This window comes from Cryptomeria japonica, chromosome 7 (assembly GCF_030272615.1).
Source record: "Cryptomeria japonica chromosome 7, Sugi_1.0, whole genome shotgun sequence".
Classification (NCBI taxonomy): domain Eukaryota; kingdom Viridiplantae; phylum Streptophyta; class Pinopsida; order Cupressales; family Cupressaceae; genus Cryptomeria; species Cryptomeria japonica.
The window spans coordinates 770,055,631-770,070,685 of record NC_081411.1 but is presented as its reverse complement, the minus strand read 5'-3'; the positions used below and the strand labels follow the sequence as shown (position 1 = coordinate 770,070,685).

At 39.0% G+C, this 15,055-nt stretch overlaps 1 protein-coding gene across 1 annotated transcript in view; it reads right to left on the bottom strand.

Annotated features, from left to right (window-relative positions):
* The window catches only part of LOC131063462 (probable GABA transporter 2), an 88,298-nt gene extending 74,384 nt beyond the window's left edge, over positions 1 to 13,914 (bottom strand). Inside the window, exons 1-3 of the mRNA XM_057997265.2 lie at positions 13,547 to 13,914; positions 12,274 to 12,504; positions 1,792 to 1,889 (exon numbers count right to left, since the gene is read on the bottom strand). Of these exons, the coding sequence (XP_057853248.2) occupies positions 1,792 to 1,889; positions 12,274 to 12,504; positions 13,547 to 13,718 (501 nt within the window). The 5' untranslated portion in view covers positions 13,719 to 13,914. The remainder of the gene's footprint in view (positions 1 to 1,791; positions 1,890 to 12,273; positions 12,505 to 13,546) is intronic.
* Positions 13,915 to 15,055: the final 1,141 nt, after the last annotated feature.

Sequence of the window (15,055 nt, the reverse complement as noted above, 5' to 3'; positions counted from 1 at the left end):
TGCAGAAAGCTCCTAATGAGGAAGAGGTTGGTCTAAAGGAAGAGAGAATTTTGTTTTTGTAGTCAAATTAAGTGGTTGAGTCTTCCCACAAGTTTTTTAAGATCAGGTGAGCTCAATTTGAGGAAAAAATGTGTGGTGTTTATGCAAAAGAAATTATTGTTTTCTTGAAAAGCCCTAGAATGGCTAGGAGATTTCTCAATAGGTGTTTCTAGAATATGGGAAACTCCCTTTCAGGGATTTAGATTGGGATATTGATTTGAAATTTGAAAGAGTTAAAAAAGTACTCATTGGGTAGAAATTCACAACATAACCCTTCACTTGTGGGTATTTCTTCCTTAATCCCTTACACCTATTGGTGAAGTTTTTGAGATAGAGGAAGCTACAGTGACTTTTCCTCACATGAATTCCAGAGTACTCATTTCTCTACCTACCATCCTTTGGTCTCTTCCATAAACCCCCAAAATTTCATTTTTACAGAAAGAGATATTTTATGAATTCCTAGTGTCAAGTGGCATTATTACTGTCTTGTTTTGCAAGAAAGATGGTCATCTTAGGAAATATTGTCTTGTAATCCTCAATCATTAAAAAAACAAGGATGGGGAAGAGGTGATCGTCAATTTCAAGGAAAACCATAAGAGATGTCTAATCAGGTTAAAGATACCCCAATCAATGTTCAATATCCAGAACTTATGTGCCTTAAATATGTTGAGAATGTTTTAAAAGAGTATGTGGTTAGCCTAAGAATAACCTTAAATGAAATAGGCTATCTCTTAGTTGGCTGCTAATGTGATTAACATAAATGAATCTATGGATGATTTTGGTTGGCTTGAGATAATGCTAATTGATCGAATTCAAGATTTTGAGAATAACAAGATTGGTACTCTTAGATGCCCTACCAGTCCTATTTGAGCTTGAGAGGGGAATGAAATGTTTTAGTCGTTAGGTGATAACATTGAAAGGGTGATCAGTACACCTTTGTTTATGGTGCTAAATGAAAAAAGGTAGGTGAAGGGATAATGATGCCTGGTCCAAAAGACAAATAGTAGTGTTAAATGCATGATGTAAAATGATGCTATGGAAGATAACAACTATGCTGAGGCACTCGATCAAAGCCATGATGTAGACCCTAAAATGAAAATCTAAAGAAATCCCAAACCCGAATTTAAGAGTGGGTAAGAAGGGTAAAGAGTAGAATATACCTAGCTATTTACATAGATTTTCAAACCTCGAGATGACCTTCAAACCCCCATCATCAACAGGTTAAATATGATCACCAATTGGAAGGTTAGGGGACTAGAAGCTTGTGATATGAAGGCTGTGATTAGAATATACTGCAGTTCTAGAGAAAATATTGATTTTGTTCAATTACATTAGGTGAAGGCTAATGCGATTCCATGGAATAGTGTCTCAAATTTATTTGGCCTGAAGCTTTTCATGTTGTTACTAAGCATGAGAAGCGTAACGGGGGATATGTCATGATAATTATTTAGGAATGGATTAAAAACTATTTAGGCATGAAAATAATTTGGGGGATTTGGTAGACTTGGTGTAAAAACGGGAAAGGTAACAATAGACCTGATTGTAGACTAGAAAAACTCCTTGTGAACAAGAAGAATTTTCTTATACCTCTTGTTGATCAAGGCAATTTTGTGACTTCTTTCTCACATAATATCTGATGATCATCCTATTGAATTAAATTTCGAGGTGGATTCTTGCCCTTCCCAGCATTTGTAACTTTAAAAAAAAGCAAATGCTTTTTAATGCGATAAACATTGGTAAGGGATTATTTACCTGCAAACACTCGGCACCTAGAAGAATGCTCCCAATGGACACGCCCATGTTGATTGTCGTTTGAACTGACACAACCAAATAAAACATCCATCCAGAACCTGTAGTAATCATTCAAACTGGAATAAGTTACCAATGCAGGTTATGCATCATGCGACATGAAAAACAGAAATTTTGCATATTGTGGGTATGAATTAAGTTGCTAAGTAGATTCTACAAAAAGTCTGCAATGAAATGAAAACTTTATTTTCTTATTAATGTTCCCAAAAGATCTGTGCAGCTCATAATCTAGACAACTAACAGTCATTGATGAAGAGTAAATTGCAGGGGACGCATTTCTAGGATGGCGATTTTTTTTTCCAATTTTGGGGACGGCAAGGGGACGGCAAAAGGGACAGCTATATAAAAATAGGAAAAATTAAAATATATAGGGAAATTTAAAATATTCATATGAAAACATTGATGAAGCATGCACATGTACATTATAGAACCTTAACATATAAGAACTAGCAGAGTTCTTATGCCAAATTTGTGTTAAATTGAGAGTTAAAGTCAAATTGCTTATAGAATTCATTGTCAAAATTCACTGTCAATATACAGAATTTATAGGGACGTCTCCTACGAGTCCCCTATCCCCGGGATGTACCTGGAACGGGGACGCCTGCAAAAAAAAACCGGGGACGCATCCCCGAGTAACGTAGATCTTATTTGACTACATTACTATAGCCTTTTAAGAGCTAGAAAGTTCACATGATTATTTTTTTTTGTCATATGAAGGCCGCAATCGAAAAGGCACTCAAACAACAAAGATAGTAGTCCACAAAAACAATCTTTTCTCACTCAGTTTAAGAAACATAATTGAAGCAACAGCTAAAATATAAATACCTCCCAATTTGGAAAGGGATGCAGATCAGTACAGCCAAGATCAATTTAAACTAGAAAATTATTTTTTTTTAAATAGTTCATCGATTACCTATAATGTCCCCTTTTCAATGATGTGCTTTCAGTGGTCCATTGGCCTATTTTAGGGACCCATAGGCTATCTGGAATGAAGAATTAGGGTTTCAAATGTTGGTGCAACATGAACTTACTATTTTTAGTAAGTTAGGGGTTGACTGTTTGGATGATGCTATCTTATTGGTTTTTCCATGTTCTGTCACTAGGTGCAAAGATTATGTTTTTCGGAGCTGTATTGCATGACTTACTATTTTTAGTAAGTATCAGTTCAAGTGGTTCTATTTATAGCAGGGCAGTTCAGAGATTCAGTTCAGTCCAGTGGATGGTTCGGCACTTCAGTCCTCAATTCATTTGGGTTTTGAGAAGTATTTGGCTTGCAGGATGATTTATTGTATATTAACACTGCAATCTAAGGTTAATATTTAATTATTATATTTTGGACGACTTTGGGAAATAGAAGTTTATTTTATTCAAGTGATTTTATCAATTTTCCTAAGTCTATGGCATAAGAGAAATCGAACTTATTTCATGAGCATCACTCTATGTTTTGTTTGCAAGTTGTTGTCCTACGCAAAGTTCAAACTAGCCTAAGGGAGGGGACGCCATCTTCGAGGGGACTTATTTAATATATTTCAAATGTGTTTGGGCGCCCTTGGGGTGTAATGAAGCGGCATGTAATTTGGGTGTATTTGGGCGCATTTGCATTTGAATTTAGAAGAGCAGAAAGTTATAAATAAGAGCCTTGGCCTCTCATTTGGATCATTTAAAGAATTTGCATTGTTATGCTGCCGAAATGGAGAGCAAAACTGAGCTTCGGAGTTGAGGCTTCCTAGCTGGCACAGTTTCGTACTTGCAATATAGTACCTAGCTGGTGGGAGTGTCGAGAGTGGATTTTGATGTGAGGATTTTCAGTTTTAGAGTTTTGGTGAGTTTTCTGTGTTGCTGGTTTGCAGTGGCTGAAGCGGATTTCTGTTCATAGATCTCTGCCTAAGTGTCCATTTCTTCTAGGTAGAGGCTCGTCGGAAGCGTATTGGAGAGGCGCTCATTCCTCTAGAAGGGCATTTGATTTGGTGTTGATTGGAATTTACAAGAGCAAACCGAAATTCTCAACTGGTCGTACCTTCCTCAAGTTGCCTTGGTTTGTGTGCCATCAGTGTGTGGTGAATTTGGTGCTGGTTTGAGCTTCTTGTTTGTTCGCCTTGGTCTTAGCAGTTGTTCGCTTGAGTTTGTGAGAATTTTGGAGCTGATTTGGAAGAGTTGTGTGCATTTCTGTGTTGCTGGCCCAATTTTGGAGATGCTGGTATTTATATCAGAATTGTTGTTTTATGTTTTAACCTGAAATCAATTTTAGTCTATGATTGAATGTTTGTAGTGCTTCATTGTAACCATCTTGTATCATTGGTTAGTAGTACTAGCCTCTTATTGAACTTGAAGTGCTCATTGTAATTCCCCACTACATAAGTGGAAGAGGTTGGTTGGGCCGCCTTAATGTTTGTAATTTCATTTGTACTTCTGTCCTCCCACTGAATAAGTGGTGGAGTGGCATTGTCCTCCTACTAAAATATGCTGTTGAGTAATAGTTTTTATGTATAAGTCCTCTCGCTGCATAAGCGGTAGAGTGATTTGGTTTTGGTTATGCTTTTGTTCCCTTGGTTGGTTTACCGCCATGTTCTTGGTCTTCATCCCGCTAAAAAGTAGAAGGGGTTGGCTTGTCGCCCAGTATTGCACTTGCATTGTAATTTCCAGCAGATCAGTGAGCTAGCGAACCCCTTATCACCATATGCTCTCACCCTCCCACATTGGGCTCTTGGTGATCAGAAAGTGGAAGGGTTACTTTCAGCAGTATTGAGATTACATTTGCTAAATTTAACGGGTGCATTGTAGTATTTTTTGTGATCAAAAACAAAAAAAAAATTAATGGGAATACTATAGTGGTATCAAAGCTGATTTTCCTGCCATCCTATTAGTTTCAAAGGCGTCAGAATTCTCCATGAGTGACAGAGCGTCCGTTACTAACAGAGAACAGAAGAAACAACAGTTTCAGATTCCTGTAGTGCCGGAAGAAGATACCTTTACAGAGGTATTGAGAAACAAAGGGAAAGAATTGGATTCTACAAATTCAGTGGATTCAATAGTAGATAAGGCTACAGAACAGAATGAGGCACCTGATAAGAAGGCTGAGAGACAATTCAATGCCATGATGGATATGATGTCTCAATTGCTGGCCAAACTTAACCAAAATGTTGTTGGGACCCCTAACCAGCCCAACAATGGACTGGAAGCCAGCACTTCTAATTCTCCTGTAGGAAATGGAAATGGGAGTAACCATGGGAGCAACAGTGGAGGTTCAGCCCCAAGACCTCTGCAACCTGTCTTCCTGCCAAGAGAAGCACAGCAAGCTGAATTGGAGATACCTACAGCAGATGAAATAAGGAACAGCTATATGGAGTATGCTTCTCTCCCTGGGGAGATCCGAGATATCCTCACTCTGGATCAATTCATGAATCAAAAAATGAAGCGAGTAAGGAGGAATGACAACCAATTTTCTGCCCCAAGAGATTATCAACAAGCTCTTGGAAGGGTGACTCTGGCACATTTTGATGGGAGCACTAAGAGCACAGCTAGAGCATGGGTGCAGAAGTTGGACAATTAATTGTCCTTGAGGCCTATGCCTGAAGAAGACGCCATCAAGTTTGCTACTTTGCACTTGGATGGAGTGGCCCACGAATGGTGGTACCATGGGTTGGTCACCCTTGGTCATAACTTGATCACCACATATGCTGATTTCACCAACAAGCTAATTGAAAGGTTTGATACCAAGGATCCAGAGGTGAAATTTAGAGAACTTGCTCAACTCAAACAGCAAGGTTCATTGGACACTTACATAACTGAATTCCAAAATCTCTCGGTTATGGTAAGTAGTATTTCTGAGAAGCGGTTAGTGGTCTTTTTCACTGAAGGACTTGAGGAACCTTTGAAAGGTTGGGTTAAAGCATTTGATCCGCCCACCTTGGCAGAAGCCATTAAGAAATATCGAAGCATGGAGTTGGCTGCCCCAAGGAACAAATTTCAGTCCAAGCCTTTCTCTTTCCGAAAGGATAAGAAGAAGTTTACAAATCAAACCAAGAGGTTTCCTTCGCGAATGGATGATGAGCTCCGTCAAGAGCTTCGAAGGAAGAATCTTTGCTATTCTTGCAGAGAACCATGGGCCTTAGAGCATAAGTGTCATGGGAAGGGCAATTTGCATTAAATGGAGTGCTATTCTGCAGATGGATCAGATTCTGAAATGTCAGAACAGCAGACTGAAATTGAGGACAACGAGTACAAAGAGGCTCCTGAAGGGCCTGAAATTGAGTCAGAAGACAGAGGAGTAGTTGCTCAACTCTCATGCATTCACAAAAATGAATCCTTTAGAGTTAGGGGTGTGATAGGAGAGCATCGTTTCATTGCTCTCATTGACACAGGTTTGACTCATAATTTCATTGATGAGAGAATTGATGCAAAGAGGGGGCTAGTGGCAGAGGAAGTAGAAGGCTTCAAAGTCATGGTAGCAGATGGCTCCACCATATCTTGCAACCGGATGATTTCCAACATGTCTCTGAAGTTGGGAAATCATGAAATTAGAGATGACTTCTTTGTGGTTAGCATTGGTGGGACTGATGATGGAGTCCTTGGGATTCAATGGCTGAGATCTCTTGGTGAGATTACATTAAATTTGCAAACCATGGAGCTGAAATTTATGTCTGAAGGGAAGAAGGTGGTATTGAGAGGAATGTCAAATGGGGGGCTTCGAGTTGTCTCGTTGAAGAGGATGGAGAGGCTGATCCGCCATAGCCAGGTGGAGTGGGCAGCAGAGTGTTTGATAATGCCATCAAATCCATTGGTAGACAAGGGCAGCTATTCTACAGACATTCAAGCATTGATCACAGACAAAAGTAAGGTCATGGTTATGCCCTCTAAACCACTAGAAGAGAATCGGAGCAATCCTGAAGATATTCAGGCCTTGATAACCAAGAGGAGTAAGGTGTTTGAGAACCTCCCTCCTGGTAGACCTCCTGAAAGAGGTGCAGAACACATCATTGAGCTTGAAGAAGGAGCTAAGCCGGTTATGACTACTCCTTATCGATATTCCAAGAAGCAGAAGGATGAGATTGAGAAAGCAATCCAAGAGTTGCTGGACATGGGTTACATATGGCCAAGCAAAAGCCCATTTGCTTCGACTGTTGTCTTGGTGAAAAAGAAGGATGGGACCATGTGCATGTGCGTGGATTACCGAGCCCTGAATCAGAAAACTATTAAGAATCGATATCCTATTCCGAGAATTGATGAGCTACATGGTGCAGTGTTCTTCTCTAAGATTGACTTCGGGTCAAGGTATCGTCAAATTAGGATGAGAGCTTCAGATGTGGAGAAGACTACTCTCAGATGCCACTTTGGGCATTTTGAGTTCCTAGTCATGCCCTTTGGCTTAACGAATGCCCCTGCCACATTTCAGTCATGCATGAACAAAATCTTCTAGAAACGGCTGAGGAAGTTCGTACTCATATTCTTTGATGACATACTCATATTCAACAAATCTTGGAAGGAGCACTTACAACACTTGGATGAAGTGTTAAGCATACTGGAATCCGAGTCTCTGTTTGCAAAGGAGTCCAAATGTGAATTTGGAATGGAAGAATTGCTCTACCTTGGTCACATTATCAGTGCAAGTGGTGTGAAGGTAGAACATGAAAAGATTAGAGCCAGGGCCTCCTCCTCAGAACATAACACACTTAAAGGGATTCTTGGGTCTTTATGGCTTTTATCGGAGGTTTGTGAAGGGATACTCTCAGTTGGCTGCCCCCCTCACAGATCTTACAAGGAAAGGAGCTTTTGAATGGTCCGAAAAGGCACAGACAGTATTTGATCAGTTTAAGGGGATCATGAGTTCCTACCCTGTTTTGGCTCTACCTAATTTCACCAAACCTTTTGAACTGCAGTGTGATGCATCTAGAGAAGGTGTTGGTGCAATCCTCATGCAAGATAAGCATCCTATAGTCTTCGAGAGTAGGAAGTTGAGAGGGCCTGAAAGGCTATATTCAATATATGACAAGGAGATGCTTTCCATAATGCATGCCCTTGCAAAGTTCAGGCAGTACCTTGTGGGGAGTAAGTTCACTGTTAAGACTGATCATAATAGTCTTAAACACTTCATGCATCAGAAAGACTTGAACAAAAGGCAACAGAAGTGGGTGAGTAAGCTACAGGATTACGACTTTGATATTGAGTATGTCAAAGGGAAGAATAACATTGTGGTTGATGCCTTGTCCAGAAGGCCCCATTTGAGCTCGTTGTGCGAGCTTACTACCGATTGGCGAGAGTTGTTGCTTGCTGATTATGCCAAAAATCAGTTTGCAACCAGCATTATAGAGGGTACTTTTCATGATGAAAAATACAAATTGGTTGAAGGGTTGATTCTATACAAAGGAAGGATCTTCATTGTGGCTGAATCTAAGCTGAAGGAGAAGATTTTGAAGACTTTCCATGGCATTCCCCTTGCTGGTCACCAAGGTTACTTCAAAACATACAGGCAGATCCGAGAGAGGTTTTCTTGGAAAGGACTAAAAAATGATGTCTTGAGGTACATCAAGGAGTGTCATACATGCCAGAGAAACAAAGATGAGCACACTCTGCCAGCTGGTTTGCTACAACCCTTGCCCATTCCTGGTCAAAAATGGGAAAGTATATCCATGGACTTCATCACTAGGTTGCCACGGGCTCAGGGGAAGGATAGCATTTATGTGGTGGTGGATAGACTAACTAAGTTTGCTCACTTTTTCGCCATCACCAGTTCTTTTATAGAAGCTCAGGTTGCTGAAGTGTTCTTTTGGGAGGTGTTCAGGTTACATGGGTTACCGAAGAACATTGTGAGTGATAGGGACGACAAGTTCCTAAGTGTTTTTTGGCAGGAGATTTTCAGATTATGTGGTACTATGCTCAATCCAAGCACAAGTTATCACCCACAAACTGATGGACAAACCAAGATAGTCAATAGGTGGTTGGAAGGATATCTTAGAAACTATGTCTCGGACCAACAGAATACATGGGTGAGATGGCTTCACCTAGGAGAGTATTGCTACAAATCCTCCTATCACATGTCCATCTGGATGTCACCATTCATGGCACTATATGGTTATGAAGCTCCTAGCTTCGTTGACTTGGTATTTGGTGATAGAAGAACCCCTCAGGCGAAGGATGTGATGCAATAGAGTCAAGATATTTTGAGGATTCTGAGGGACAATCTCCAACATGCGCAGAAATGCGCAGAATCAGCAGAAGATGTATGTTGATCAGTAGCGAATTGAGCGCAACTTTGAGGTGGGCGACATGGTTTATTTGATGCTTTAACCCTACAAGCAGTCTACTCTCAAGAAGAGTGGAGTTGAGAAATTGAAACCACGATTCTATAGGCCTTTCAGAGTCAACGGGAGGATTGGAGAAGTGGCATATGAGTTGGAACTACCGGCGAGCAGCAGGATTCATAATGTATTTCATGTGTCTCGCCTTAAGAAGGCTCTTGGACATAATGTTGTTGCTTCAACAGAGTTACCTCCGCTTGATGAGGAGGGAGAGCTAGTTTTGATTCCTGAAGCTATCCTTGATTTCAGGGAGCGTTCTTTGAGGAGAAGGGTGATCAAAGAAAATTTGATCAAGTGGAAAAATTTGCCAGCAGAGGATGCTACATGGGAAAATTAGGAGATTTTACTGCATCCAGCCTTACAGTCGCTTGAGGACAAGCAATTTTGGGGAGGGCGGACCGTAATGTCCCCTTCTCAATGATGTGCTTTTAGTGGTCCATTAGCCTATTCCAGGGACCTGTAGGCTATGTGGAATGAAGAATTAGGGTTTCAAACATTGGTGCAACATGAACTTACTATTTTTAGTAAGTCAGGGGTTGATTGTTTGGATGATTCTATCTTACTGAGTTTTCCATGTTCTATCACTGGGTGCGAAGATTATGTTTTTCAGAGCTGTATTGCATGACTTACTATTTTTAGTAAGTATCAGTTCAAGTGGTTCTATTTATAGAAGGGCAATTCAAAGATTCAGTTCCGTCCAGTGGATGGTTCGACACTTCAGTCCTAATTCATTTGGGTTTTGAGCAGTATTTGGCTTGCAGGATGATTTATTAAATATTAGCACTGCATTCTAAGGTTAATATTTAATTATTATATTTTGGACGACTTTGGGAAATAGAAGTTTATTTTATTCAAGTGATTTTATCAATTTTCCTAAGTCTATGGCATAAGAGAAATCGAACTTATTTCATGAGCATCACTCTATGTTTTGTTTGCAAGTTGTAGTCCTAGGCAAAGTTCGAACTTGCCTAAAGGAAGGGGACGCCACCTTTGAGGGGACTTATTTAATATATTCCAAATGTGTTTGGGTGCCCTTGGGGTGTAATGAAGCGACATGTAATTTGGGTGTATTTGGGCGCATTTGCATTTGAATTTAGGAGAGCAAAAAAATATAAATAAGAGCCTTGAGCTCTCATTTGGATCATCTAAAGAATTTGCATTGTGATGCTACCGAAATGGAGAGCAAAACTGAGCTTCGGAGTTGAGGCTTCCTAGTTAGCACAGTTTCGTACTTGCAATACAGTACCTAGCTGGTGGGTGTGTTGAGAATGGATTTTGGTGTGAGGATTTTCAGTTTTAGAGTTTTGGTGAGTTTTCTGTGTTGCTGGTTTGGAGTGGCTGAAGCGGATTTTTGTTCATAGATCTCTGCCTGAGTGTCCGTTTCTTTTGGGTAGAGGCTCGTCGGAAGCGTATTGGAAAGGCGATCATTCCTCTGGAAAGGCGTTTGATTTGGTGTTGATTGGAATTTATGAGAGCAACCCGAAATTCTCAGCTAGCTGTACCTTTTTGGAATTGCCTTGGTTTGCGTGCCATCAGTGTGTGGTGAATTTGGTGCTGGTTTGAGTTTCTTGTTTGTTTGCCTTGGTCTTAGCAGTTGTTCGCCTGAGTTCGTGAGCATTTTGGAGCTGATCCGGAAGAGTTGTGTGCATTTTTGTGTTGCTGGCCCATTTCTAGAGATGCTGGTATTTATATCAAAATTGTTTTTTTATGTTTTAGCCTAAAATCAGTTTTAGTCTATGATTGAATGTTTGTAGTACTTCATTGTAATCATCTTGTATCATTGGTTAGTAGTACTAACCTCTTATTGAACTTGAAGTGCTCATTGTAATTCCCCACTACATAAGTGGAAGAGGCTGGTTGGGCCGCCTTAGTGTTTGTAATTTCATTTGTACTTTTGTCCTCCCACTGAATAAGTGGTGGAGTGGCATTGTCCTCCCGCTGAAATATGCGGTTGACTGATAGTTTTTATGTATAAGTCCTCCCACTGCATAAGCGGTAGAGTGATTTGGTTCTGGTTATGCTTTTGTTCCCTTGGCTGGTTTACTGTCAAGTTCTTGGTCTTCATCCCGCTGAAAAGTGGAAGGGGCTGGGTTGCCGTCCAGTATTGCACTTGCATTGTAATTTCCAGCAGATCAGTGAGCTAACAAACCCCTTATCACCGTATGCTCTCACCTTCCCACATTGGGCTCTTGGTGATAAAAAAAAGTGGAAGGGTTACTTTCAACAGTATTGAGATTATATTTCCTAACTTTAATGGGTGCATTGAAGTATTTGTTGTGATAAAAAAAAAAAAAAAAATTAGTGGGAATACTACATTACCCCTTCCCGAAAGAAAGACTATAAATTTTTACTCTTCTAATGTGAAATCTGCAATTTACCGGTGACCACATAGAGCTGCTTTTTTTTTTCGACTCCCTTTCATTCCCCCCTGTCTAAATATATGCAACAACTCTACTCTAATTTTTCTTTGCTCTACCCTTACCAATAGCTGTAGAGCGAGTCTCGTTAGAAAACAATATAAAAAAATAGAAGGGCTCTTAATCACCCAAACAGCCGGTGAGAGCGAGACATTTTTCTTGCTTCTATTTGTATAATTCGTGGGTACTGCAAGTTCTGCAACAACCCTTTTATAAATTTATAATGTTGTTTCTTCCCGCTCAACTGGGACTTACACTTTCTCCTTTCTTTCCCAGCATTTATTCCACCACCTAAAACAAGAACTTTTGCAGAATCCACAAAGCATATATAAATAGAATAACCTTTTTCCTTGCTTCATCACCCACAAACTTTAACGGTTACCAAATGCTCAGAGGTTGAATGCGTAGGCTAATTATGGAAGCCTAACTTTGTTTTTCTATGCCCATTTTCTTGTGTGATAATCCTCAAACTTACTTCATAGTCAATTCAAAATATTAAACGACATCATGAATCAGGTGAGCAGAGCATTCGATTGTGAGTTCTGTTAAACAGAAAAAAATCGATTGCATCTCTTGCTTATCCTCAAACGATCGGAGGATGAATTATGGGTGAGTTAATATGCTTGTGCTAAAGGAAGCTATACAGAAAAGTATGAAAGGCAACTCACAAATCTAGATTATTAATTAAAAAAGCATAAATCAGCATTGCATACCAAGGATATCACTTGCTAGTTCACGAAATCGGATGTGACGACGGCCATTCTTCTCACAATTGTCGAGTACTTTGGACATCAGGTTATAAGAGTAGAAGCTGACAGCCGCTGCTACAGAGAGGGAGACGAGTCCCAACGTCCATCCCATGCAAGAGAAGGCATATGGCAGAGTAAGAATAGAAGGCCCTACAATGGCAGTTGTCAAATGAAACCCCGCATGCCACCATGTTCCTGTAATAACAAAAACAAACAACACAAATTTTTATTTAGGGTGATCTTGTTTGCAGCGTAAAATTATATAAAACTGTTTTGGAATAAATTGTATAGAAATTTAATGTCCCAGATTTTAGATCTCTCTTCTGGAACCAGTCCTTGTTATATTTTCCATGAATCATATAACACTAACAATTATATACACTAACAATTATATGCAGTTAGCTACTGATGCTGCAGCACCCATTTTCATAAAAATAAATTGTTCACTCAGTATCTATTGCATCTATGTGATGTTCCCATTTTAATAGTACTCCGATTCAAGTGCATTTTATTATAGAACTTCATCTAAGATCGAGTCTATTGAGTTTATTTTTTCATTTGAAGTGGGTTTGATCCGGAAAGAAACTCCATTATTAAGCATGTTTGTGTAGAATAGTACTAAATGGATCATCACTTTGGAAGTTCTGGTGCTTCACCCCGTAAGCATCATCTAAATGTAATGAGATTTAAGTGGCAGTCAATTCATTCAGATTTAAATGTCATTTTAGGTAATCCAGATCGAAGGTTCAACTCTTGATTTGCTCGTGGTGCATGGATTAGAGCACATCCCACATGGATTAAAGCACATCCCACAATATTCAAGAGGTTATAGTGAGGACTGGCCCTCTAAAGAACTAAGCTCCATGTCACAGAGCTTACTCTCAATTCCTCTCAATAATTAAAAAAATGAATGTTAAATAGATCATTCATTTTCATATGAAATGGATTTGTATAAACCACTATTCATAAAATATGAGACAATGAATTTGACTCAAAAATTACACAATTGAATGTTGATATAAATATCACAATACTATTTTTTCATCTACATCTATATATTTTGGGACTTCTAATCCTGAGGCTAAATTTTGTAAAACCAAGCTTAATACCCATAAGCAAATGAGCTACTAGCTCTGTCTGGAATTCGAAACCCCAAGAAATTAAGAAAGTTGATTCTATCAACTTCACTATCAAACACGGCATATATACAACTTTTAGTTTAAAGGGTAGAAAATACCTTTGGAGACCAAAACAAAAGCTGCACCACCATCTCCATCTGCCTCTACGTTTTGCCTATCATTATCTCCTCCATTATAATCATCATTTATCTCTTCTCCTTCTCCTATTCCACTTTGATGCAAAATATCCCCATTTGAGCTGCTGGGAAGTTTCAAATACTCCATATTCATCCGACAGTTTCTTCATACAATGCATCTTCACCGGAAAGAATAATGCATATATTGTATCAGGTCCATGCAATTCACGGCATATATAGTACAGGTCTATCCAATTCATGGCCAATCGGTGCCATTACTATCTTAAATGTTTTGGAGTACTTTGTACCGGCTATCTAACAGTCTTCCCAAACGAAAATTTCAAATCAGATGTTTGGAAATTGAAACACAGAATGATAGGTAACAAAAGCAAACTGTTTTCCACGAACTAAAATCCAACAGTACAGAAAATTAGTAACCGCAGGAACGTACATCCACCGAGGAACGTACATCTACCGTAGGAATAAATTCAACGATCATTCCACCTATATGGGTCTCCCCGGCTCTTAAGCTCTATTTTTAAGAAAGATGCGGAAAAATTTACTATCAGATTATTTAAAATCTTTTAAAAAAATAGAGCTCTTTACATCTTAAGTTTGTAACTTAGGAGCTTAAATTTTTAAGCTGAATTACAATATAAAATTCATGAGACTCCAAAATTTAAAATATTCCTAAAACTCTCAGCAGCTCATCTAGCCTTAGTTACGCTAATATTATTGTATTCAGGTGAGTTCTAATTAGGGGAAAGGACCCAGTAGTTGTGCACCCTAACTTCGCGCTTCTCAAAATCTTACGTGGAAATTTCAAATCACTCCGATTTTTTTACAGCAACTTACTTGGCAAGTCCCCTGCTTATAACTAAGGTTTCAGGGCCACATCATCAAATATGATGCCACATCAGCAAGCTTTTTACCAAGGTGTCCAAAACAGCCCAAAGAAAAAGTGAAACCAATAGGCGTGCAAAAGAGACCCCATTAGTTGTGCAGCTGATATGGTATCACCTGATTGGTTACTTTTTACAATATTAGTACATTTCCTAACAACTATTGGTACATTTACTAACAAAATTTGATATTTTATGTTTCAAACAATAGGTTTTATTTGTTCAATTTTTGGAACAAAAGGTATCAACAACCCTCACAACAATTGGTACGTGTTCAACTACTGGTGCTCTTCCCCTAGTTTAATTGGTTATTAAAAAAAAAAGATTGTAAAAAATTAATTTTTAACAATTTGATTGGTTAAAATAAGCATAAAATAACAAAAACAACATTTAAAACAAATAAAAATAAAAATAAATTGTTCACTTAGCATCTATTGCATCTATGTGATGTTCCCATTATAGTACTACTCTAACTCAAGTGCACTTAATCATAGAACTTCTTCTAACATCAAGTCCATTGAGTTTGCTTTCTCATTTGAAGTGGGTTTGATCTTGAAAGAAACTCCATTGTTAAGCATGTTTGTGTAGA